Here is a 26,262-nt window from a genome sequence, read left to right as displayed (position 1 = left end):
GCTGATGTTAACTGCTATGCTACCATGAGGGGGGGGAATAATTTTTCTGCTCAGAATGATTGTGGAACACTCTGCCTGTGAGGATGGTAGAAAACCTGTCAGTCATAGTTTTGGAATAGAACTTAGATTGGCACAAGGTTACAGAGAAAAAGCTGGGAATTGAACCCAGTGAGGACAAAATCAACAACCTCTTCTGCCATAACACATTATATAAATGGAAGTTAGAACGTGCCTTTACCTTGACAAAATATCCTGAGGTTTTTCAAGGTGATTTTCAACTACTAAGCTCAGTAGGAGGTACAGGGGCAAAGATGTAGCTTTTAATGGAAATCTTAAAAGAGGAAAGTGGAATGAAGAGGCAGTGAGGTTCAGGGAAGAAATCCCTGTGCTAAAGGCTGCCAGTGGTGGGCTGAGCCAGAATCAAAGACACGGTTGTCTTGGAGAGCTTGGAGGCTTGGAGAGATTACTGAGGTTGGAAGGGCCAAGAGCATGGGAGGATTTGAAAACAAGGAGGAAATGTAACTAAATGGGAACCAATATAGTGGCAGGTGAATTGAATGCTGTGACCTCAAGTGTATTAAAAGTAGACTGGCCAGGAATTAATCAAAATAATCAAGTGTAGTTAGCTTAGAAATTTGGACAAATTCTCAGCTCTGCGCCGTATATGCTATGAAGGTTGCAAATAATCCAGTTAATTTTCAGGTAGCCTGGGAGAGGGACTGAGTCAATATCTTGGGAAACTTGTGATGGGGACCGAAAGTGTTCATTTTCCCAATGTTGTCATAGTTATAAGATGTTTAATTACACATTGGGTTCAGATTGTGATCCTGGTGTTTTAATTAAGGTGGAGTAAAGAAACCATGCTAATCTCGTAGATCTGCTATTTGATACATAATCAGTTGGCTAAATGAAGAAGAGGTGCATGTTATCATGATCTAACTCAATAGTGAAACAGATACCAGCGATAGGTTGACCTATTTGTGTTTTATATTCCTCTCCCTGCCTATTGACAAATCGTTTCTGGTTGGGCTGGCTATAAAGCAAGTATTTCGAAGTTCAAAGTAAAATTTATTATCAAAATATGTATACCAGATTCAGCCATGAGATTCATATCCTCATAGACAGCCACAAAACGAAGAAACGCAATAGAATCCATGAAAATAAAACCCACACAATAAAGACTACCAAACACCCAATATGCAAAAAAAAACAAATCATACAAAAACAATAGAAACATAAACAAAAAGACACAGAAATTGAATCCACAGTTATGGAACCAGTTCAGGGCTACAACTAATCCAGGAGCCCTCCAGCTGCAGGCAACAGCCATGGAACCAGATCAACACTGCAGCCAGTCCAGGAGCCCGATACCATGTACTACTATGAAATTAATTTTCTTGCAGGCATTTACAGGGAAAAGAAATATAATAGAACGTTACGAAGAACCATGTACAGGTGTTCCCCTGCTTTACGAAAGTTCGCTTTACGACACTTCGCTTTTACGAAAGACCTATATTAGTACCTGTTTTCGCTAACCGAAAGAAATCCCGAAGAGGATTTCCGCTTTTAGGAAAAAAGGCAATAAGCGAAAATAGCGTTCAGTGTTTGCTTTGCAGCGAGCTGTTATAGAGGCAACGCTGCCAAGCTCCTTCCCCGGGAACTACACTCAGCATCTCAGCATCAAGCCGCCATAGCTTTGAATTGCGTGAGATTTTCGCTACGATTGGCAGAGCTGCAATGATTGCAGAAAAGTATGACTTTAATTTTGAAAGGTCACGTAGGTTTAGGGCAGGTTTGCAGGATGTTTTGAGTGCTTACAAAGAACTGTATGATAGAAAAATGCGTGAACCTTCCAGTGTGCTCACTGTCTTCCCGATTCTGGTAAGTGAAACTTCACTGTACATACATTATTTCTGCTATATATAGGCTGTGCATTTATCATACCATTCCTGCTTTTACTATATGTTAGTGTTATTTTAGGTTTTATGTGTTATTTGGTATGATTTGGTAGATTATTTTTTGGGTCTGGGAATGCTCAAAAGTTTTTCCCATATAAATTACTGGTAATTGTTTCTTCGCTTTATGCCATTTCAGCTTACGAAAGGTTTCATGGGAACACTCTACTTTCGGATAGTGGGGGAAACCTGTATAAACAGACCAGGACTGACAAACACCAATATGCAAAAGAAGACAAACTGAGCAAATAAAAATAATATGGACAAGAGTTGTAAGGAGTTCTTGAAAGTGAGTCTGTAGTTTGCAGAGTTATTTCAGAGTTGTGATGAATGGAGTTAATCATGCTGATTCAGAAGCCTGATCGTGGTAGGATAGTAACGTTTCATGAACCTGGTGATTTGGGACCTACAGTGCCTATAAAAAGTATTCACCCCCCCACCCCCCGCCGGAAGTTTTTCATGTTTTATTGTTTTACAACATTGAATCACAGTGGATTTAATTTGGCTTTTTTTTGGACAGTGATGAACAGAAAAAGACTTTCGTGTCAAAGTGAGAACGTCTCTGAAGTGATCTAAATTAGTTACAAATACAAAGTACAAAATTGATTTCATAAGTATTCACCCCCTTCAAATCAGTATTTAGTAGATGCACCTTTGGCAGCGATTACAGCCTTTACTCTATGTGGATAGGTCTCTATCAGCTTTGCACATCTGGACTCCGCAATTTTTCCCCATTCTTCTTTACAAAACTGCTTAAACTCTGTCAGATGACATGGGGATTGTGTCCCCATGAACAGCCACAATTTTCATTCGGATTGAGGCCTGGACTCTGACTTGGCCACTCCAGGACATTAACTTTGTTGTTTTTAAGCCATTCCTGTGTAGCTTTGGCTTTATATTTGGAGTCATTGTCTTGCTGGAAAAGAAATTTTCTCCCAAGTTGCTTTTCTTTTGCAGACTGCATCAGGATTTCCCAGTATTTTACCCTCTACTTCCATTAGCCTTCCAGGGCCTGCTGCAGTGAAGCATCCCACAGCATGATGCAGCCACCACCATGCTTCATGATAGAGATGGTGTGTTTTTGATGATGTGCGGTGTTTGGCTTCTGCTAAACATAGCATTTAGCCTAATGGCCAAAAAGCTCAATTTTGATTTCATCAGACCATACAACCTTCCAGCTGACTTCACTCATGCCTTTTGGCAAACTTTAGCCGTGATTTCATGTCAGTTATTTTCAACAGTGGCTTTCTCTTTGCCATTCTCCCATAAAGCTGTGATTGTTGTAGCACCCGGGCAACAGTTGTATGAACAATCTCTCCCATCTCAGCTACTGAAGCTTGTAACTCCTCCAGAGTTGTCATAGGTCTCTTGGTGGCCTCCTTCACTAGTCTTCTTGCATGGTCACTCAGTTTTTGAGGACAGTCTGCTCCAGGCAGATTTACAGCTGTGCCAGGTTCATTTCATTTCTTCTTGATTAACTTAACTGTAGTCCAAGGGATATTCAGTGACTTGGAAATTTTCTTGTATCCATTTTCTGACTTGTACTTTTCAAGTTGGCATGCAGCCACATGGTTAAGGTGTTCATCTATTGATTTGAAGGTCGCTAGTTCGAACCTTGGCTGAGGCAGTGTGTGTGTCCTTGAGCAAGTCACTTAATCACACATTGCTCTGCGATGACACTGGTGCCAAGCTGTATGGGCCCTAATGCCCTTCCCTTGGACAACATCGGTGGCATGGAGAGGGGAGACTTGCAGCATGAGCAACTGCTGGTCTTCCATACAACCTTGCCCAGGCCTGCACCCTGGAAACCTTCCAAGGCGCAAATCTATGGTCTCAAGAGACTAACGGATGCTATAACTTTTCAATTACCTTTTCCTGGAATTGCTTGGAGTGTTCGTTTATTTTCATGGTGTAGTTTTTGCCAGCAGTTGGACCTTGCAGATACAGTGTATTTTACTATAATCAATTGTAACACCTGGATTGCACACAGGTGATCTCCATTTAACTAATTTTGTGACTTCTAAAACCAATTGGCCGCGCCAGTGATGATTTTGTGTGTCATATTAAAGACCGTGGATACTTATGCAATCAATTATTTTGTGTTTTATATTCTTAATTAATTCAGATCACTTTGTCGAGATATGTTTTCACTTTGACACAAGTCTTTTTCTGTTGAACAATGTCAAAACAAAGCCAAATTAAATCCACTGGTTCAATGTTGTAAAACAATAAAACTTGAAAACTCACAGAGGAGTAAGTACTTTTTGTAGGCACTGTAAGGCTTGTGTACCTCATGTCTGATGATAGTAGCAAGAAGGTATGGCTTGTAAGGAGGGAGTCTTTGATGGATGCTCCTTTCTTGTAGCAATGCTGCATGTAAATGTACTCAGTGGCGGGGAGGACTTTGCCTGTGACGGGCTGCTGTTATCAACCACCTTCTGTCACCTTTTCCGTTCCCGGGCATTGGTGTTTCCATACCAGGCCATGAAGCAACGAATTTAATTAGGATATTTTCCACTGTGCATCAATGGAAATGTGTCAAAGATTTTGGTGATGTGCTGAACCTACACAAACTTCTAAGAAAGTAGAGGCACTATTGTGCCTTTGTGGTCAGTCTCATCTGATGGTCCCAGGACACATCTGATGCGTTGATGCAAAGGAATTTAAAGCTACTGATTCTCTCCACCTCTGTTGCCCTGATGAGGACTGGTTCATGGGCCTCCAGCTTCTTACTCCTGTAATTAATAAAGCTGCTCTTTGGCTTTGCTGTCATTGAGTGAGAGAATGTTGTTGTGGCACCACTCAACCAGACTTTCAATCTCCCTCCAATATGCCGATTCATAACCACCTTTGATTCAATCAACAGCATTCAGCAGTTAACGCAGGAACCCCATATGTTTATGAAAATAAACATTATTTTTTCACGCAATTGAAAACCATGTTTCTGCTATTTGCATAATCCATAAAGGAGTCTCTCGTTCCCTCAAACCATCAAGAGTTTCATTATTATCTCCTGAATTACATGATGATATCAAGAGAATAGGCAATCTTTGCTTCCTTTTTATAGTGCACACGGTCCAGTCCATAACAGTTAAAGTGTTGTCTCAGGAAAGCAGTGTCCATCATTAGGGCCCCCACCTCCCAGGCCATGCCTTCTTCTCACTGCCTCCATCGGGAAGCAGGTGCAGGAACCTCAGGACTCTCACCACCAGATTCAAGAACAATTATTACCCTGGAACCATCAGGCTTTTGAACTTCACTTGCTCCATCATTGAAATGTTCCCACAACCTATGGATTCACTTGCAAGGACTCTTCCTCTCATGTTCTCGATACTTATTGCTTGCTTGCTTGCTTATTTCTTTCTTTCTTTCTTTCTGTCTTTCTTTCTGTCTTTCTTTCTGTATTTATGCAGTTTGTTGTCTTTTGCCCACTGGTTCAATGCCCAAGTTGGTGAGGTCTTTCATTGATTCTATTATAGTTATTATTGTATTATGGATTTATAGAGTATGCCCACAAGAAATCTCAGGGTTGTATATGGTGACATAAATGTACTTTAAACTTTGAACTTAGAATTAGAAATCATGCCAAGTTACAGAAAGGTTCATTTTATTATTAAATATAGACAATAGTGAATTAGTTACAGGTTTCCCTCACCATGCGAAAGTAATGCGTTCCTATGAAACGGTTTGTAAACCGGAATGTCGTAAAGCGAAGAAGCAATTACCATTTATTTATATGGGAAAAATTTGTGAGCATCCACAGACTCAAAAAATAACCTACCAAATCATGTCAAATAACACATAAAACCTAAAATAACAGTAACATATAATAAAAGCAGGAATGATATGATAAATAACAGCCTATATAAAGTAGAAATACTTTTCCATAATCATTGCCGCACTGTTCTCCGTAGCGAAAATCTCATGCAAGCGCTTTCAGCAGAAATACTCTCTCCAGTAACCTTTAAGCTATGAAGCTGCCAAATCATACCAAATAATACATAAAAATACACAGCCTATATAAAGTAGAAATAATGTATGTACAGTGTAGTACCGCTTATGGGAGTCAGGAAGACAGCGCCAAGCACACTGATGATGGTGTGTTAGGCTGAGTTGTCGAAGGTTGGGGTGGTGCAGTGGTCCCCACCCTCCAGGCCGCTGACCGATACCGATCTGCGAAGTATGCAGGGATGCAGCAGTAGCCGGGACGCACCCAGCACATCTTTAAGAAAAAAGCCGAATTAAACAAGCTAATTAATTAGGTGCCGCCTGGCACGCAAGTGTCAGCCCAGATCAGAGACGACGCAATCGGCAATCGCCTCTGATCTGGGCCGACATTTACGTGCCTGGCGGCACCTAATTAATTAGCTTGTTTATTTCGGCTTTTCTCTTAAAGATGTGCTGGGTGCGTTCTGGCCACCGCTGCATTCCCCGCGGCAATGTATCGGTCTGTGGCCTGGGGATTGGGGTGGTGGGACACTGGGGTGTCATCTCATCGTCGTCTGTTTTCATCAGGGCAGGCAGGTCATCTTCTTCACGTTCAGTTCTTGGACGACTTCACTTTCGGTCCGTTCGCTACTGCATTTGGTTTTGATTGTTATCCTTTCCCCTTCCAATTGCATCAGCTCTTCATCTATCAGTTCTTGGTCATGGCATGCCAAAACCTCTTCAACATCATCTTTGTCAACTTCCACAAGCCAAACTCACTTTGTCCTTACTTCGTTCACCACGATCGAAACGCATAATTATGTCTAGTTTTACGCTAAGCGTAACACCCTTACGAGCTCTTTTAGGCTTTTCCGATACCTAGAACTCATCTTGCTAATGGCTGCTCACAGGCACGCGTTTAAGCAATGCCGACTAGAATGCAGTTCTGGGGGAAGAGCTTGACTGCTTGGGGCACGCGCTGCTTTTTTCGCGCGCTGCCTTTTTTCGTAACAGTGAAAACACCTTCTGTTAGCGAAAACAGGTAACTAATGTAGGTCTTTCGTAACAGTGAGGTTTCGTAAAGCGAACGTTCGAAAAGCAGGGGGACACCTGTATAACTGATGTAAGCATTTCCAGGGAATGATGACTGATGCTATGAATTTCTGTAGTTGCTCGTTCAGTTACCACACTCAATCATTGTAGATGTATATTTCCTGTGACTTTCATGGGGCAAAAAAGATTACAAGAATTGTGAGATCATACCAAGTATCTCCAGTAATGCAGTGTAACCGCCATCAAATAGTAAGCAATAGTAGATCTACTTGACAGAATTTTGGGGCACTTTATTATTTTTACTGTTTTACCTTTTACAGGAGAAGTGAGGTTTGTTTCTCAAAAACTATTCAAAATTAAATGTATTTCATAATTTTTTTGTAATTTGAATGTGACATTGATGATAATACTTGTTCCACTTGTTATGGCTCAGCGTATTTTGTACTTGATGTGCTTATCAGAAAACAGTTTGGGGAAAAGGTCAGCATTGCAATGATTGTGGACTGGTGCTGAAAATATTGTGTAATTCGTTTTCTTGAATTCTTAGTGAACAAGTTACTGATATCAAAATCATCAAATGCTACTTTTGTTCAGCAAGATACTTGCTTGGCATTAACACTCAGCACTTAATCCCTGATTATGGTTTTTGCATTAGTAAACTTCAGTGTTTCCTTCTCTGTTGGGCAATCACCAGTATACACACTTGTGCTTTTTTCATAGACGGAGTACACACTTACAGCTTTGTTACAGGGACTGTGGCAACTCTAAAGGACCTTGGGACAGTTCTGTTTTAAAGTGGAACCAAAGTGCTCTTCAGTTTTTTTTTAACCACCCGCAAGTTACAGGTTGAGATCCATACATACTTAGAAGGAATTTTTTTGACAACAGCTTCATGAATGAAACATCCTCGAAAGCGATTGGTCTTTTCAATCTTAAATGGCAACCCCACCCATAGAAATGCCTTGACAGCCAGCTAAATCATTCTCATGGACTTGACAGCTGTCTGACCAGTCAAGAATCTTGTCATTTGCTCCTATTCAAGACCCATTAAAATTGATATTTCGGTTAAAATTAAAAGAAATTTGATGTCTTTTAACACAATAGCTTAAAAAGAATGTTCAGTGCATATAAAAAGTATTCACCTCCCTGCTTCGGAAGTTTTTGCATTTTATTGTTTTACAATATTAACTCAAAGTGGATTTAATTTGTCTTTTTTGACACTGATCAGCCCATCCCTCCCCACTGATCTCCCTCCTGGCACTTATCCTTGTAAGCGGAACAAGTGCTACACATGCCCTTACACTTCCTCCCTTATCACCATTCAGGGCCCCAGACAGTCCTTCCAGGTGAGGCGACACTTCACCTGTAAGTCGGCTGGGGTGATATACTGCGTCCGGTGCTCCCGATGTGGCCTTCTATATATTGGCGAGACCCGATGCAGACTGGGAGATCGTTTCACTGAACACCTATGCTCTGTCCACCAGACAAAGCAGGATATCCCAGTGACCACACATTTTAATTCCACGTCTCCTTCCCATTCTGATATGTCTATCCACAGCCTCCTCTACTGTGAAGATGAAGCCACACTCAGGTTGGAGGAAGAACACCTTATATTCCATCTGGGTAGCCTCTAACCTGATGGCATGAACATTGACTTCTCAAACTTCCGCTAATGCCCCACCATCCCCTCGTACCCCATCCGTTATTTACTTATATACATACATTCTTTTCTCTCTCTCCTTTTTCTCCCTCTGTCCTTCTCACTATACCCCTTGCCCATCCTCTGGGCTTTCCCCCCCTCCCCTTTTTCTTTCTCCCTAGGCCTCCTGTCCCTTGATCCTCTCGTATCCCTTTTGCCAATCAACTGCCCAGCTCTTGACCCCATTCCTCACCCTCCTGTCTTCTATCATTTTGGATCTCCCCCTCCCCCTCCCACTTTCAAATTTCTTACTAGCTCTTCTTTCAGTTAGTCCTGATGAAGGGTCTCGGCCCGAAACGTCGACTGTACCTCTTCCTAGAGATGCTGCCTGACCTGCTGCGTTCACCAGCAACTTTTATGTGTGTTGCTTGAAATTCCAGCATCTGCAGATATCCCCGTGTTTGCTCCATTATCTAATTATGTGACTTCAAAATCCATTTGGCTGCACCAGTGATGATTTGGTGTGTCATGTTAAAGGGGGGTGAATAGTTATGCAATCAATTATTTTGTGTTTTATATTTGTAATAAATTTAGATCACTTTGTAGAGACCTGTTTTCACTTTGACATGAAAGAGTGTCTTTGTGTTGATCACTGTCTAAAAAAAGCCAACTTAAATCCACTGTGATTCAGTGTTTTAAAACAATAAAAGATGAAAACTTCCGGAGGGTGGGGGGGGGTGAATACTTCTTATAGGCACTGTAAATGACCTGAAACTTGCCTGTCTTCCTAGCAGCTTGTCATCTTCATTCAAATGAATGGTGTCCCTTACCCTGCAGCATGTCAAAGATACATTAGGGTCTTTCAAGAGGCTCCTGGATAGGTACATAGAGCTTAGAAAAATGGAGGGCTATGGGTAACTTGAGGTAATTTCTAAAGTAAGTACATGTTCGGCACAGCATTGAGGGCTGAAGGGCCTGTATTGTGCTGTAGGTTTTCTATGTTTCTGTGTCAAAGCTGAACAGGTTCAGTGGGCAGATTTCTCATTAAATATTGGGAAATTTCAGCAATGTTGTAGTCCTCTGCTCTGGCCCTGTGATGAGTCCATTATTGATGTATGGTTAGAAACTTCCTGGTGACAACCTGTCAATAAGTTTGTGACTATTGTTGTGGGCAAGTCCTGGCCTTCTTGACAATTACATAGGGAACGAATAAGAATTTCCTTTAGTAGTGCTGCCATTAGGCCATAAACTGAAGAGACGGAGGAAGGGGTGGTTGGCTCACAAATCGTGAAAACTTGTAGACAGTGTGAGAGGGAGGATAGGCAGGTGATAGAGAAAGGATATGCTCAGACTGATGGTTTGAGATGTGTCTATTTTAATGCAAGGAGTATCATGAACAATGCGGATGAGCTTCAAGCGTGGATCTGTACTTGGAGCAGTGGCCATTACAGAGACTTGGATGGCTCAGGGGCAGGAATGGTTACTTAGAGTGCCATGCTTTAGATGTTTCAGAAAGGAAAGTTGGGGAGGCAAAAGAGGTGAGGGCATGGCACAGTTGATCAGGGATAGTGTCACTGCTGTAGAAAAGGAGGAATTAATAGAGGGATTGTCTACTGAGTCTCTGTGGGTGGAAGTTAGGAACAGGAAGGGGTCAATAACTCTACTGGGTGTTTTTTTTTATAGACCACCCAAAAGTAACAGATATGGAGGAGCAGATAGGGAGACAGATTCTGGAAAGATACAATAATAACAGGGTTGTCATGGTGGGAGATTTTAATTTCCCTAATATTGATTGGCATCTCTCTAGAGCAGGGGTTTAGATGGGGTGGAGTTTGTTAGGTGTGTTCAGGAAGGTCTCCTGACACAATATGTAGATAAGCCTACAAGGGGAGAGGCTGTACTTGTTCTGGTATTGGGAAATGAACCTGGTCAGGTTTCTCAGTGGGAGAGCATTTTGGAGATAGTGATCACAATTCTATCTCCTTTACCATAGCATTGGAGAGGGATAGGAACAGACAAGTTAGGATAGTGTTTAACTGGAGTAAGGGGAAATATGAAGCTATCAGGCAGGAACTTTCTCAGGGAAACGTATGGAAGAAATTTGGCAAATATTCAGGGGATATTTACGTGGCATTCTGCATAGGTACATTACAATGAGACAGGGAAAGGGTGGTAGGGTATAGGAACCGTGGTGTACAAAGGCTGTTCAAAATCTAGTCAAGAAGAAAAAATCTTGGGAAAAGTTCCAAAACTAGGTAATGATAGAGATCTAGCAGATTATAAGGCTAGCAGGAAGGAATTTGAGAATGAAATTAGGAGAGCCAGAAGGGGCCATGAGAAGGCCTTGGCGAGTAGGATTAAGGAAAACGCCAGGGCATTCTACAAGTATGTGAAGAGCAAGAGGATAGGACGTGAGAGAATAGGACCAATTGTGTGTGACAGTGGAAAAGTGTGTATGGAACTGGAGGAAATAGCAGAGATACTTAATGAATACTTTGCTTCAGTATTCACTACGGAAAAGGATCTTGGCAAATATAGGGATGACTTACAGTGGACTGAAAAGCTTGAGCATATAGATGTAACGCTTAGGGCTATCGACTCATGTTTGTCTAGGGGAAACCCCGTCCGCCCACCAAACCATGTCTCATGTTTGCGTAGATGCTGTGTAATGCACCCTGGTATAAACTCACACATAAATTATCAGACCGCACACAATGTACGATTAACTGATTACACTTTATAAATCTTACTGTGACTATGTGGTTAATAGAGATACAAATTAACAGGGGGAAAACAGAGGTGCCAAACTTATCAGAGTTCAACCAATTCGTGCACAATCGTTGGAGCTCAATTAACGGAGTCTTCCCTCCACCATTCAATCTCCTCCGAACTCCTCGACCCTCCGACTGAGACCAAACACGGTGATCTACGAGAGAGCGTCCAGCACGTTCTTTCTCTTCGTTCCTCCTCGCTCAAAAGCCCGCGCACCAACCCCGGTTCCCACACATACAGATAGAATAACAAGGCTTCCATTGGTTAGTTCCTCCGTTATCTATAGTTATAACCCAAACATTTCAGCTACAAAGAACATTACCTCACCAGTTAACATTACAGGGAAGCCATTTCATTATAACACTACAGAGAAGCCATTTTATTATTAGCAGTTAACAAACAGTTAATATTCTGAAACACTACATTCTCCCCACACCGAACTTAGTCATGCCCTCATGACATTCAGATAATTCGCCAACCCTTCCTGCAGAACACAGAGCCAAATCCAAGTGCAGAAAGCAGTGACATAACTCCCCAAAACAGTAGAGATCACATTCTGCTCCCCAGGCGCTACATAGGCCAACTTATCCGGGGGGTTCCTAAGCCTCTGAGACCTCCATACCCCCTCTTCTAGCTCCTCCGGCTCAGATACTGCTGGAGACATTGTGGGGCTACCTGGCGGAACCTCCCAAGATCTGTCCCTCAAACCCCTCTGTAACTCGGAGCCCCCTGTCTCGGGTTCAGGCCCCACTTCCTCTCCCCCAGAGTCTTGCTGCACTCCCTGTTGCCCACCAACAGCTCCCCTCACCTCACCTGACGTAGTGGGAGAAGGGCCTGGAGTCTGTTCCTCCATCACGGGGAAGTCAGCGGACGGCAGCACGTACCACTCATCCGAATCAGTATTCCTTTCTGGGGCTGAGCCCGGCCCCGTCTCTTTCACAGTGGGCTCTTCCCTCGCCCCACGCTTCCGCACAGCCCTCGTACTAGGCGTAGACTCCAATTCGGGATCTTGGTCTACCTGCATCTCTTGTCCCAGGGGCAATAGGTGGTTCCAATGGAGTACCTTGACAGGCCTCTTCTTGTCCTCTGGCCTCACCTGGAAAACCGGTAGGTTCAGTATCTGACTCCACCACATAGGGTGTGGCCGCCCAGCGGTCAGCCAACTTGTGCTTTCCAGGTAGTCCCAAATTCCTTATGAGTTGGGAGAACTTCACTTTCTGGTCATACCACCTCTTATTTCCTGGATTCTGCTTGGCGGCCACAACCCCAGCCAATTCGTAAGCCCTTTTCAGCTCTCTTCATGTCAGACACATACTTCAGATAAGGCTTCGGCTGTTCGTCACCTGTGTCAGTCCCGAAACAGAGGTCAATGGGCAACCTCGCCTCGCGCCCAAACATCAGATAAAAGGGCGAATACCCAGTAGCCACATTGCGTGTACAGTTGTAACAGTGAACCAGATGCCCAACATGTTAACTCCATCTGCTCTTTTTGCTGATCTCCTGAGTCCTGAGCATGTCTAGCAATGTCCGATTAAATCTCGCAGGTTGGGGATTGCCCTGCAGATGATAGGGCGTGGTCCTCAATTTCTCAACTCCCAGCATGCCCAGTAACTCATAGATGAACTTTCTCTCAAAGTCCCATCCCTGATCACTATGTATCCGCCGGGGAAGGCCGTAATGAACAAAATACTTCCCTCATAACACTTTTGCCACCATAGTCGCCCTCTGGTCCTTGGTAGGAAAAGCCTGAGCATATCTAGTGTAGTGGTCCGTGATGACTAAGACCTTCGCTGTGTTGCTGGCATTGGGTTCTATGGACAGAAAATCCATACACACCAGGTCCAGGGGCCCTGCACTCTGAAGGTGTGACAAAGGAGCGGCCTGCACAGGCAGTGTCTTCCAGCGTATGCAACAAATGCACGACTTGCAATACTCTTCAACCTCCGAATTCATCCTGGGCCAGTAAAACCTGCCTTTGATAAATCCATAGGTCTTTTCCACCCCCAAATATCCAGAATCATCGTGCAGTCACTTCAATGCAATCTTTCGATACTTCTCAGGCAGGACCAACTGCCAACACCGAGGTCGGTCTGGGGGTGACGTTACCTGGTATAGAATTTGGTTCCTCAACTTCAACCAAGGCCATTCCCTAAGTAAGGGAGGCACCGAAATGTGTTTCGTCTTATCTGCCCACACCAAATCTCCTTTTTCCACTGCGTACCGGACAGTACCAATGCCCGGGTCATCTTGTTGAGTAGCTGCCACTTTTCCAGGACTTAATTCTGGCAGCTGCTTGGCCTTCAGTGTGGTCAGGTCATGGTAAACTGGGGGCAGGGCATTATCAGAAGCCCCCAATGAGTCCACTGCGCGATCCGGCCTCCCCTTTTCCTTGGCCTTCATGGTGATGGCAAACTGACACATGGCCTTCACCCCAGAGGCAGGAAAGCTCTCCCACTCCTCGTCCCTCTCCAGTTCCTCATGCATCCGTTGGGACAAAGTGTCCGCACCGATATTTCGGCTCCCTGGCTGGTAATTCAGATTGAAATCATATACAGACAATGCTGCCAACCACTGATGGCCTGTAGCATCCAGTTTCACCAAGGTCAGGATGTAAGTGAGCGGATTGTTGTCCGTCCTCACCTCAAACTTGGCTCCATAGAGATAATCACTCAGCTTATCCACCACCGCCCATTTCAATGCTAGGAATTCCAACTTGTGGATGGGATAGTTTCTCTCGGAGGGCGACAAACTCCGGCTGACAAACGCTACAGGCCTCAATCCAGTGCCCTGATCCTGATACAGGACGGCCCCTAATCCCTCTCGGCTGGCATCGGTGTGTAGTACATAGGGCAATCGGGGGTCCGCAAAAGCCAGCACCGGTACCTGAGTCAGCAACTCTTTCAGCGATTTAAAAGCCTCCTCACAGTTAGCATCCCACCTCTGTCCAAAGGGCTTCGACGTGTTGAGATGTTCTCCAACCTCCCGTTCCCTTTTTCCTTTCCCTTTCTTTCCCAAGGGAGGGTAACCACGCAGAAGCTGATTCAAGGGATGACTCACTTTGGCGTAGCCCTTCGCGAATCTCTGATAATAACCACAGAACCCGAGGAACGAGCGCAGAGCGCTCACAGTCTGGGGCCTTGGCCACGTGGTCACCACTTCTATCTTAGCCGGGTCTTTAGCTACTCCATTCCGCGAGATTATGTGCCCAACATAGCTAACTGACGTCTTGCAGAACTGGCATTTGTCCAGGGAAAGTTTTAACCCTTCTTCCTTCAGTCAGCTTAGCACCTTCAGTAGCCTCGCTTCGTGTTCTTCCAAGGTGGATCCAAATACTATCAAGTCATCCAAATACACCAACACTTCAAGCAAATTCTTATCCCCCACCATCTTCTCCAAGATCCTCTGGAAGCTGGCAGGGGCTCCCGATATGCCCTGGGGCATCCTTTCGAACTGGAAAAATCCCAGAGGGCACATAAACACCGCCTTCTCTTTGTCGGCCTCACTCATCGGTATCTGGTAATATCCACTCCTCAAATCCAGCACACTAAACCACTTCGCCCCATTCAGACAGGCCAGCGCGTCTTCAACCCTTGGGACTGTATACTGGTCAGGGACAGTGCGCTGGTTCAGGGTCCTGTAGTCCACACACATGTGTACTTTGCCGTTCTTCTTTTGGGCCACTACTATTAGAGATACATAAGGGCTTCAGGATTCAGAGATGATCCCAGCTTCCTTCAACTGACTCATGTGGTGCTACACATCTTCCACATCTGCAGGGGGCAGTTGCCGTGACCTCTCTCTAAACGGGGTGTCCTCAGTCACCCGGATGGTGTGGCAAGTGCTCTTGGAACAACCCACATCAAACTCGCCAAGGGAAAAAACATCTTCCAGCTTCAACATCTTCTCCACCAGACTTTGCTTCCAATCTGCCAGCACAGGAGAGTCCCCAAAGTTGAAGGCCTCAGCAGGCAGCTTTCCTCTGTTTTCCAACAGTTCCCCCCTAGTGGGCCTTACGGGGGCACTAGACATTACCGTCACCGGGAACAAATGCACCAGTGACATCCCTCTCTTAAAGGTGATTTTCCTCTTCGTGGTGTTCCTGACAATCACTGCCATCCTGCTCACCTGTACCACCGCGGGCCTCTGCAATTCGGGCCTCACCAGCACCCCAGCCGGAAAACATGACTCCCCTTCGAGGTCTTCTGGGGTGTCCACTAAAAGGGCCTCGCCATCAGGCACTCCAGGAGATCTAGGGGTTCCCATCACTCTCCCCACTTCCCCGGGCCTTCTTACCTTAGGCTTCGACTGGGTGCACCACACAATCCCTCGTTTAAATTCAGCATCTGGCCCAGGGCAGCTCCACACTTCCTCAAAAGCAGTTCGAAGCACTGGGTGCACAGCCTGAGTCCCCAAAAAGTTCTCACCTGCCTTCTCCTTATAGACTCCCATGAGCCTCTGTGTCACGGGGTGTTGGTCCCCACCAGAATCAAAGCACCGCCCGTCTCAACTGGGTCCAGACAAACCAGCGCTAACGTCTCCAGAACTTCAGACACTCCCACCTTGGCTTCTGAAAACTCCAGTCTCACAGTCACCCACACTGACGCCCCAAATCTCCAGTGCACTGAATGGGGTCAAGGGCAAATGCTTTAAATACTGGTTGTAAAACGAACGGTATAGTAGCGTGACCTGCGACCCAGTGTCGAGTATGGCTTTAGCATGGTTTCCCTCTATCCGTAGCGACACGCTGAAGCGAGGTTCCACTAATCCTTCCGGAATCGGGCTTTTTTTCTTTCGGGGGTTCCTTGGTACATGGCTGGGAATGTGTTCCCCCAGAGATACCAGGCCGTTCCCTTACTGGGTCTCCTCTAAGTTTCCCAACACCTCTCCCTGCTTGGATGCCCGAGGACTCGCTCGCCGAGGGGTTCCCTGCCGCTCATATTCCCACCGGAAGTGTCCCTCTTTCCCACAGTTATAGCACACGCTACTGGCCACCCATCCTCTCTCAGCCCTCTGCGCTGTCCGTCCCCTGGGGGGGTCCCTATGTACCGACCCCTCAATTCTCAGCTCGGCCACCACCTCCTTTATCAATTTCCGGATGGAGCCGGCTCCGATCACTTACCCAGCAGGGACAGCAATCCTGAAGCAGGGACCTTCATCAACCATGGGATTGAGTTCAAGAGCTGAGAGGTAATGTTACAGCTGTATAGGACCCTGGTCAGACCCCACTTGGAGTACTGTGCTCAGTTCTGGTCACCTCACTTCAGGAAGGATGTGAAAACTATAGAAAGGGTACAGAAGAGATTCACAAGGATTTAGATTATTTAGATTATGAGGACACGCAGTCCTCTTTTATTGTCATTTAGTAATGCATACATTAAGAAATGATACAATGTTCCTCCAGAATGATATCACAGAACACAAGACAAACCAAGACTATAAAAAACAGACAAGAACCACATAATTATGACATATAGTTACAACAGTGCAAAGCAATACCGTAACTTGATGAAGAACAGACCATGGACATGGTAAAAAAAAAGTCTCAAAGTCTCTCGAAAGTCCCATCATCTCACGCAGACGGTAGAAAGAAGAGAAACTCTCTTCCTGCCATGAACGTCCAGTACTGCAAACTTGCCGATGCAGCACCCTGGTAGCACCCGATCACAGCCGACTCTTGAGTCCGTCCGAAAACTTCGAGCCTCCAACACCGAGCACCGAGCACCATCTCTGCCGAGCGCTTTGACCCTGGCCCCGGCAACAGGCAAAGCTGAGGATTTGGGGCCTTCCCCTCCGGAGATTCTCGATCGCACAGTAGCAATGGCAGCGAAGCAGGCATTTCAGATGTTCCTCCATGCTTCTCACGTCTGTCTCCATCAAATCAGGATTGTGCACGGCCCCTACTTAACAAATACAATATCATTTTGGATGTTGCCTGGATTGGGGAGCATGCCTTATGAGAATAGGTTGAGTGAACTCAGCCTTTTCTCCTTGGAGCAACAGAGGATGAGGGGTGACCTGATAGAGGTGTACAAGATGATGAGAGGCATTGATTGTGTGAATAGTCAGATTTTTTCCCAGGGCTGAAATGGCTAGCACGAAAGGACACAGTTTTAAAGTGCTTGGAAGTAGGTACAGAGGAGATGTCAGGGGTAATTTTTTCACGCAGAGAGTGGTGAGTGCGTGGAATGGGCTGCCAGTGACTGTGGTGGAGGCAGATACAATAGGGTCTTTTAAGAGACTCCTGGATAGGTACTTGGAATTTAGAAAAATAGAGGGCTATGGGTAATCCTAATTAATTTCTCAAGTAAGTACATATTCAGCACAGCATTATGGGCTAAAGGGCCTGTATTGTGCTGTAGGTTTTCTATGTTCCTATGAAAATCCAAACTATTCATTAAATATCTTTGTACCAAATTTTATTTAATATTCTTCTATGAATTTCCTTTTTGTACATTTGTAATGCTACAATATATTACTGAAAACTGATTGTGTAAGAAAACTCTTTTAATAAATGATATTAAACCTGATGAGAAGCATTGAAAAATAGCTGACCTAACATTTAGATAATTGTTTGAAAAGTTTGAAATTGTCTTTTCATTTTGAACCCCTGAAATAATCTTGAACCAATTGCTTGTGTGTAGTTTTTGACTGTCTTTTTCCAGTACTTTGTACAGCTGATGTTTTTGAGCCTGCTGTTGAAGTATCACTGCTAATATCATATGAAATATTAATCTCTGACATCTGCAATGCATGTCGGTTGTTTTATTCATGTTCCTGTGAAAGATGTGGTGGACCAGGAATTACAGGTTATTTCAGACGAGACGTTACAAGTTCTCGATCTTTTTAATGGTGTCTGGTGCTGGCTGTCAAAGCACCACGTAAACATATTTCCACTAACTGATTTGTGAAGCAATGGAAGCAGTACACTAGCACAAAGAAATGGTGACATACAGCACGCAAACAGAAATTGCTGCTGACGATGTGGGTGTAAAAGGTTAGGTTCCAGGTCTGAGCCTCTGAACAGCAGCAAATATAATCAGTGATTAACAGACAGCCGGTTTGCTTCTGATCTCTTTTTAAACGTGAAATCAAGATAAAAGTTCTTGAAGTAACTTCAACTGGGAAAAAAAAAATTAAATGAACAGTTTTCTGTTTTTTTTCACTCAGATTTGGTGGCTGGATCCAGAATTAACAAGTGGAAACTCCAAACCATTCCTCTTCACACATGGTCATTCAGTGTGCAACAGATCCTTCTTCCCCTGTTTCGATACACCTGCAGTCAAGAGTACCTATTCTGCTACGGTCATGGTAGGAGAGTTACTGTTAACTGCATTTTAATTATTGCTACCACATGCTGTTTTCTATGAATAATTGAAACAATTGATGCTGCAGTGTTTCATATTGACAACAGATCAATTTGAAAGCTAACAAAACAGTGCCTGATGTCAGATATTGAATACTTTCCAGGTTTTTTAATCATCCTGCTAGTGGTTGAATATTTGAACTCACAATTCTTTGATAAACAGAATGATTTTCCAAAGATGCAAAAGATGTTAAGTGATTTTTAGGTGAGAAGTAAATGGAAGTGAAATAATTATAATCACAGGCTGAAGGTAGGAAGGAACTGATTTAGGAAAAGACTGCCTGAGAGTGGGGCTGGCAGAGGCTTTGTGAAAGGATAGAGAGTGTGAGTGAAGAGAAATATCCAAATGTGGATAATGGAAGTGTATGCAATGGCAGACAGACCATAAGCATAAACAGTGTAGCACAGGCCCCCGATGTTTGTGCCAACCATGATACCAGTACAAACTAAACCCATCTGCCTGCACATGGTCTGTATCCCTCCATCCTCTGCCTGTTCATGTGCCTGACTAAATGCCTCTTAAAGTTTGTTATCATTCCTGCTTGAGGTACTTCCCCTACAAAAAGCTGGAGGAACTCAGCAGGCCAGGCAGCATCTATAGAAAAGAGTACAGTTGACACTTTGGGTCAAGACATCGACTGTACTATTTCTGTAGATGCTGCCTGGCCTGCTGAGTTCCTCCAGCATTTGTGTGTGTTGCTCAAATTTCCAGCATCTGCAGATCCGAAAACATAGAAACTTAGAAAACCTACAGCACAATACAGACCTTTCGGCCCACAGAGTTGTGCCGAACATGTCCCTACCTTAGAAATTACTAAGCTTACCTATAGCCCTCTATTTTACTAAGCTCCATGTACCTATCTAAAAATCCCCCTATTGTATCCGCCTCCAGCACCATTGCCAGCAGCCCATTCCACGCACTCACCACTCTGAGTAAAAGAACTTACCCCGACATCTCCTCTGTACCTGCTCCCCAGCACCTTAAACCTGTGCCCTCTTGTGGCAACCATTTCAGCCCTGAGATTTTCTCTTGCTTTTACACTATTTCTCCCAACAGTTTTTTTCTATGCACCTATCACTTCCTGTGTCAGGGAGAAAAAAACCTACATAATTTAAACTTCCCTCTTCTCATCTTAAAGTGAGTTGACATTTTTACCCTAAGAAAGAGACTTTGACTATCTATGCCTCTCAGGGTTTTATATACTTCTGTCAGGTCTCCCCTCAGTCTCCAGTGCTCCAGAGAAAACAGTGTAAGTTTTTCCAACTTCTCCTCACAGCCAATACTCTCTAATCCAGGCAATGTCCTGGTGAAGGTTTTCTGCAGTTTCTCCAAAGCCTTGCTATTTTTCCTGTAATGTGGTGATCAGAAATGCAGTGACCAGAAATGCATACAATGCTTCCAATGTGGCCAGAGCAAAGTTCGATACAGCTGCAGTGTGACCAGCCGACTGGCTACCTCTTCTGTACTTCAGTCAGGTCAGCCCTCGGCCTCTGACAGGACAGACAAGATTATCTGAGTTTGCTCAAACTCTGTATAACTAATACTCTGTAATCCAGGCAACATCCTAGTGACCTGTTTTTCACTGTCTCGAAAGCTTCCATGTCCTGGACCCACTGCAATTTGCCTTTCGCCATAATTGGTCTACAGCAGATGCAATCTCAGTGGCTCTTCACACAGCCCTTGGTCACCTGGACAATACAAATACCTATGCAGTTTGTTGACTATAGCTCAGCGTTTTAACACCATCATTCCTACAGTCCTGATCAAAAAACTTCAGAACCTGGGCCTCAGTACTTCCCTCTGCAATTGTATCCTCTGCTTCCTAACTGGAAGGCCACAATCTGTGCAGATTGGTAATAATATCTCCTCGTTGACAATGTGTGCTTAGCCCACTGCTCTACTCCTGGACTTATTTCCATCTGGCGTAATTTACATATTGTTATTTGGTTATTTGTGGTTTTATGTTGCTATGTTTGTACTCTATTCTTGGTTAGTGCGGCTGTGGCGAAACCCAATTTCCCTCGGGATCAATAAAGTATGTCTATCTATCTATCTATCTATCTCTCTCTCTCTCTATACCCATGACTGTGTGGCTAGGTGTAGCTCAAATGCCATCTATAAATTTGCTGATGATACAACCATTGTTGGTAGAATCTCAGATGGAGATAAGAGGGCTTACAGGAGTGAGATATACCAGCTAGTTGAATGGTGACACAACAACAACCATGCACTCAACGTCAGTAAGACCGTAGAGCTGATTGTGGACTTCAGGAAGGGTAAGACAACAGAACATGAAGCAATCCTCATAGACAGATCAGAAGTGGAGAGAGTGAGCAATTTCAAGTTCTTGCGTGTTAAGATCTCTGAGGATATAACCTGGTCCCAACATATCGATGCAACTATAAAGAAGGCAAGCCAACGGTTATATTTCATTAGGAGTTTGAGGAGATTTAGTTTGTCACCTAAAACATAGAGAACCTACAGCACAATACAGGCCCTTCGGCCCATAATGCTGTGCCGAACATATACCTACTTTAGAAATTACCTAGGGTTACCCATAGCCCTCTATTTTTCTAAGCTCCATGTACCTATCCAGGAGTCTCTTAAAAGACCCTATTGAATTCATCTTCACCACTGTTGCTGGCAGCCCATTCCACGCACTCACCACTCTCTGCGTAAAAAAAACTTCCCCGATATCTCCTCTGTACCTACTTCCAAGCACTTTAAAACTGTGCCCTCTCGTGTTAGCCATTTCAGCCCTGGGAAAAAGCCTCTGACTATCCTCACGATCATTGCCTGTCATCATCTAGTACACCTCCATCAGGTCACAGCATTCAAACTACTACAGATGTACTGTGGAGAGCTTTCTGACAGGCTGCATCACTATCTGGTATGGGGGGTGGGGCTACTGCAAAGGACTGAAAAAATCTACACAAAGTTGTCAAATTAATCATCTCCATCTTGGGTACTAGCCTCTGTAGTATTCAAGACCCCTTCAAGAAGAGGTGCCCCAGAAAGGCAGAGTCCATTATTAAGGACCTCCAGCACCCAGGGCATGCCCTTTTCTCACTGTTAGCATCAGGTAGGAGGTACAGAAGCCTGAAGGCACACACTCAGCAATTCAGGAACAGCTTCTACCTCTCTGCCATCTGATTCTTAAATGGACATTGAACCCATGAACCCTACCTCATTTTTAAAAATATATATTATTTCTGTTTTTGCTTTGTTTTAAATTTAACTACTTAATATATATATTTACTGTAATTCTTATTTATTTTTCTATCATCATCATGTATGGCTTTGAACTGCTGCCGCTAATTGCAAATTTCACGACACATGCCGGTGATGATAAACCGGATTCTGATTCCTTGCTCCAACTGATGAAGACAAGCATACCGAACATCATCTTTACCACATCATCCACTTGTGTTGCCACTTTTAATGAAGCTATGGGCTTGCTAAGGGTTCTGCCATTTACCATATACATTCTTCTTAAAATTGACTTGTCTGGATTAAACTCAATCTGCCTTTTCTCTGCCCACACTTCCAACTTGCCTATATCCTGCTGCATCCTTTGATAAACTTCTTTGCTATCCACAACTCTGCCAATTTTCTGTGTCATTTGCAAACTTATTAAATATCCCTCTTACTTTTCTGTCTAAATCATTTATACAGAGGTCCTGGTGCTGATTGTTGTGTAACTCTACTAGTGTGGACCTCCAGTCAGATTAACACAGTGACCCTCTGTCTTCTCTGGCCAAACCAGTTTTGAATCCAAGCTACCAAAGCTCCATGTGCGTTAATCTTCTGGATCAGGCTGCCATGAGGGACCTTGTTGAGAGCTTTACCAAAGCCCACTGCCCTACTCTCATCAGTCATCTTCATAGCCCCCTCTGATATATAAGATATGACCTCCCCTGCACAAAATCATGCTGTCTATCCTTAATGCCCATTCTTTTCCAGATGCTTTTTTAAGAATCTTCAGTAATTTCCCAACCACTGATTAAAGTCCTTCAGTGAAATGGAGAAGTCCCCATGGCTACAAGATCAGACCTGATTGTTTGTATGATTATCCACTGTTGTTGGACTTGCCATCAGTGGAGCAGTGATTCCCAGAAGTGTGGGGGGGGGGCGGGGGCAGGCACTTCCCATTTGACTCCAAGCTTCTTACCAGGGGTATCTGATAATGAAAGGCAATGTTTGTGACACCCTCACAAGCTCAACCAGTGAGGCCCATTTAGTATAGACCCCACGGACTAGGTGGTTATAGCTGAATTCTTGGGTTTATTTCAGTACTTTGAATTAGTTTTGGTGTCTTCGTGTGTTCTTCGTAAACCTCAAAGTAAAATTTAGTGTTTTTTTTCCCCCCCAAATGTCTTTATCAAAGGCATTTAAAAGTATTACAAAGCCTTTTTACCATCCATGAGCTGTTAGGGGCTCTTGGTCCTCTCTGGGCTCAAGACCTGCCTGCAGCACTGACCTCTCTCTGCTTCGTCAGGCACCTGTCTGGTGAGAGGCCCTCCACATCAGGGAGAAGCAAGTTCAAGTGATGGGAACCCCAGGTAGCGAAAAAAAAGCAGGCTGTGTTCAGCATGATACACAAGTGGCCCTTCCAGTGTTAAATATCAGGGCATTATAATCTTTATACTTGCCTTGATATTGCACTGTTTATCCATAGCTTTTGTGAGAAGATTCCAAGATTGAGGAACTTGACTTTTACCTTAATGAGCTCCACTATTCTATTGCTTCCTGTGCCATCTAGTGGAATGTGCCAGTATTCTTATGCTAGACCTCCTGTCTATGTGATATATTAAGTTGCTGATTAAACTATTTGTGTCTCTTCAGGTTAAGGTTCTTCAAATTTTCCATAGATCATTACATTCTGACACCCTATTACTTGTTTCTGCTTGTCAGGGAATTATTGCGACATTTGTTTGAACTATCTACCAAAAATAATCAAACTCATGTTGTCCATTGTTATCTTTCTAACATTACATCATGTCACTGGCATTCATGTCTGGCTTTAGCTTCTTTCTGGCCTCCACTAATGATATTTTGGACATTGTTGGTGCCTTCGTCAATTGGTATTCCAGGGTAGCACTGTGTGTCTGTGCTTTGGGAATGACATAACACAATCTAAATGTTGTCTGCCACTGTCATTTTCACACAATACAACATGTCAATGCCTTCCAGTTAATTAGTAACACTAGTCGGTGTCAGCAATTTTTTAAATTGTCTTTCCTGGCCTTTTCACCAATCAGTAACAAAGATTATTGCTTGTTTTATCTGCTTCTGTTCAGTAACTTCTTTCAGTTTGGTCTGTTTGGTCTGGACTGACATCTTCCCATTTATCAAGTCTAGAGAAGAAAGTGATTGGGAGAAGCTTTTGGTGGAGATAATTCAATAACAAAATGATGCCTTTTTATGTTTTATTGATTTCACTAAAGCATTTGACAAAGTGCAACATGAAAAATTATTTCAAATTCTCGCTATACTAAACATTGACGGAAGGAACCAACAACTGCTTCAAAATTTATATTGGAACCAAACGGCGGCGGTAAAAATTGATGATAATATAAGCAGTTGGACTAAAATTCAAAGAGGAGTTAGACAGGGATGCGTTGCTGCAGCGTAATTATTTAATATCTATAGTGAAATGATTCTCAGAGAAATAGAAGACCTAGATGGGATAAAAATTGGAGGTGTTAACATCAACAATATAAGATATGCAGACAATAGCAAGTGCTGCAGAAGACCTACAAATCCTCCTAGACAAAGTAGTACAAACAAGTGCAGATTTTGGTCTAACCATCCTGTAAAAAAAAACAAATGTATGCTAATATCAAAACAGCAGGATACTCCCAACTGCCAATCAGTAACCAAGAGATTGAAGAAAAGACCAGCTTTAATTACCTTGGTAGCTTTGTATCACAAGATGCTAGAAGTAAAGTAGAAATAAAAAGAAGAATTGCCGTTGCCAAAACCAACTTCCAAAAAATGAAACCCATGTTTACCAACAGACACATTTCTATGACAACAAGGCTTAGGCTACTAAAATGTTACATCTGGTCAATCTTGCTGTATGCTTCTGAAGCATGGACTATAACACCAGAACTCCAAAGAAACTTAGAAGCAACAGAAATGTGGTTTCTTAGAAGAATGCTGAAAATATTATATAGAGATAGGGTAACTAATGAGTCAGTACTCCAACATGCCCATACAAAAAGATCTTTAGTGAGGACATTAAATGAGAGAAAACTTAATTTCCTGGGCTATGTCATCATAAAAGGAGAAATAGAATACCTTACATTACAAGGCCGTATGCCTGAGAAACGCAGAAGTAGAAGGCAAAGAAGAAAAAATATGGACACTGTGAAAGAACTAACAGATCTAAGTGTGCGAGATATCATTGACGCTGCGAGGGATCGTTCGATGTGGAAAGCCATGATCGCCCAAGCGTGTAATGCGCAAGGCACATCATGAAGAAGAAGAAGAAGGAGGAGAAGGAGAAGAAGAAGAAGAAGAAGAAGACACAATTGCATAAATGCACAAGTTCAGTGAAAAACTGGCAATAGCATCACAGGCTTACAGTTGTGTGCAATTATCTTGGGCACATATAAAAACAATTCTGTAAAGCGAAGATGCTGTCAAAATAATGGAATGAAAACTTTCTAAATATCAAAAGACTTCTATAAATAGTAAACAGTTTTAAAAAAAAGCGAAATAAAATCAATGTTTGGTGTGACCACTGTTTGTCTTTAAAACTGCATCAATTCTCTTTGGTACAGTGTTGTGCAGTTTCATAAGAAAATCGGCTGGTAGCTTGTCCCAAACATCCTGTAGAACTTGCCACAGTTCTGCAGACCTAGGCTGTCTCACTTTCTTCTTTCTGTCCAGGGAAACCCATGCAACCTCATTGGTGTTGAGATCAGAGCTCTGTGGAGGCCATATCATCTATTGCAGAGCTCCTTGTACCCCTTTTCGCTGAAGATAGTTCCTTATGACCTTGGCCGTGTGTTTGGGGTCATTGACTTGCTGCAGAATAAAGTTAGGCACCTCCCTGATGGTATTACGTGATGGATGAGAATCTGTACTTCTCACCATTGACGATTCCATTAATTCTTTAGCCTTTACCTCTTCCATCTATCCCCTCCTTGCTCCTTACTTCATGCCCTTCCGTACCCACCCATCCTGTCTTAGATATCACCTGCCAGCTTATAGTGCTTTGTTTCCCACAACTTTTTATTCTGGCTTCTGTCCCCTTCCTCTCCAGTATTTTTGAAGGGACTTGGCCCAAAACTTTGACTGTTTATTCCCTTCCGTAGATGTTGCCTGACTTGCTGAGTTCCCCCAGTATCTTTTATGTGATGCCCCAAGGATATTTTATGTTAATAATAAATGTAATGAGTGGATTCAATGAGGATATCTGCTAAAGAGTCATCATGCTCCTCTGCCATCTTGGAAATTATTTCAAAAATATTCGCCCCTCGTCAATCCCCATTCCCATTTTGACCTCTTAGCCTGCTGAGTGGTTCCAGAGAAGCTCAGTAAA

The 26,262-nt window shown here is 43.5% G+C and overlaps 1 protein-coding gene across 2 annotated transcripts in view; it reads left to right on the top strand.

Annotated features, from left to right (window-relative positions):
* rnpepl1 (arginyl aminopeptidase like 1) overlaps nucleotides 1–26,262 on the top strand; it is a 75,171-nt gene that overhangs the window by 8,421 nt on the left and 40,488 nt on the right. For both annotated transcript variants that reach the window (XM_063045638.1, XM_063045637.1), the window contains exon 2: nucleotides 18,514–18,654. In XM_063045638.1, the coding sequence (XP_062901708.1) occupies nucleotides 18,514–18,654 (141 nt within the window). The remainder of the gene's footprint in view (nucleotides 1–18,513; nucleotides 18,655–26,262) is intronic.

Source organism: Mobula hypostoma, chromosome 4, assembly GCF_963921235.1.
Source record: "Mobula hypostoma chromosome 4, sMobHyp1.1, whole genome shotgun sequence".
Lineage (NCBI taxonomy): Eukaryota > Metazoa > Chordata > Chondrichthyes > Myliobatiformes > Myliobatidae > Mobula > Mobula hypostoma.
This window is presented reverse-complemented; position numbering and strand designations above follow the sequence as displayed.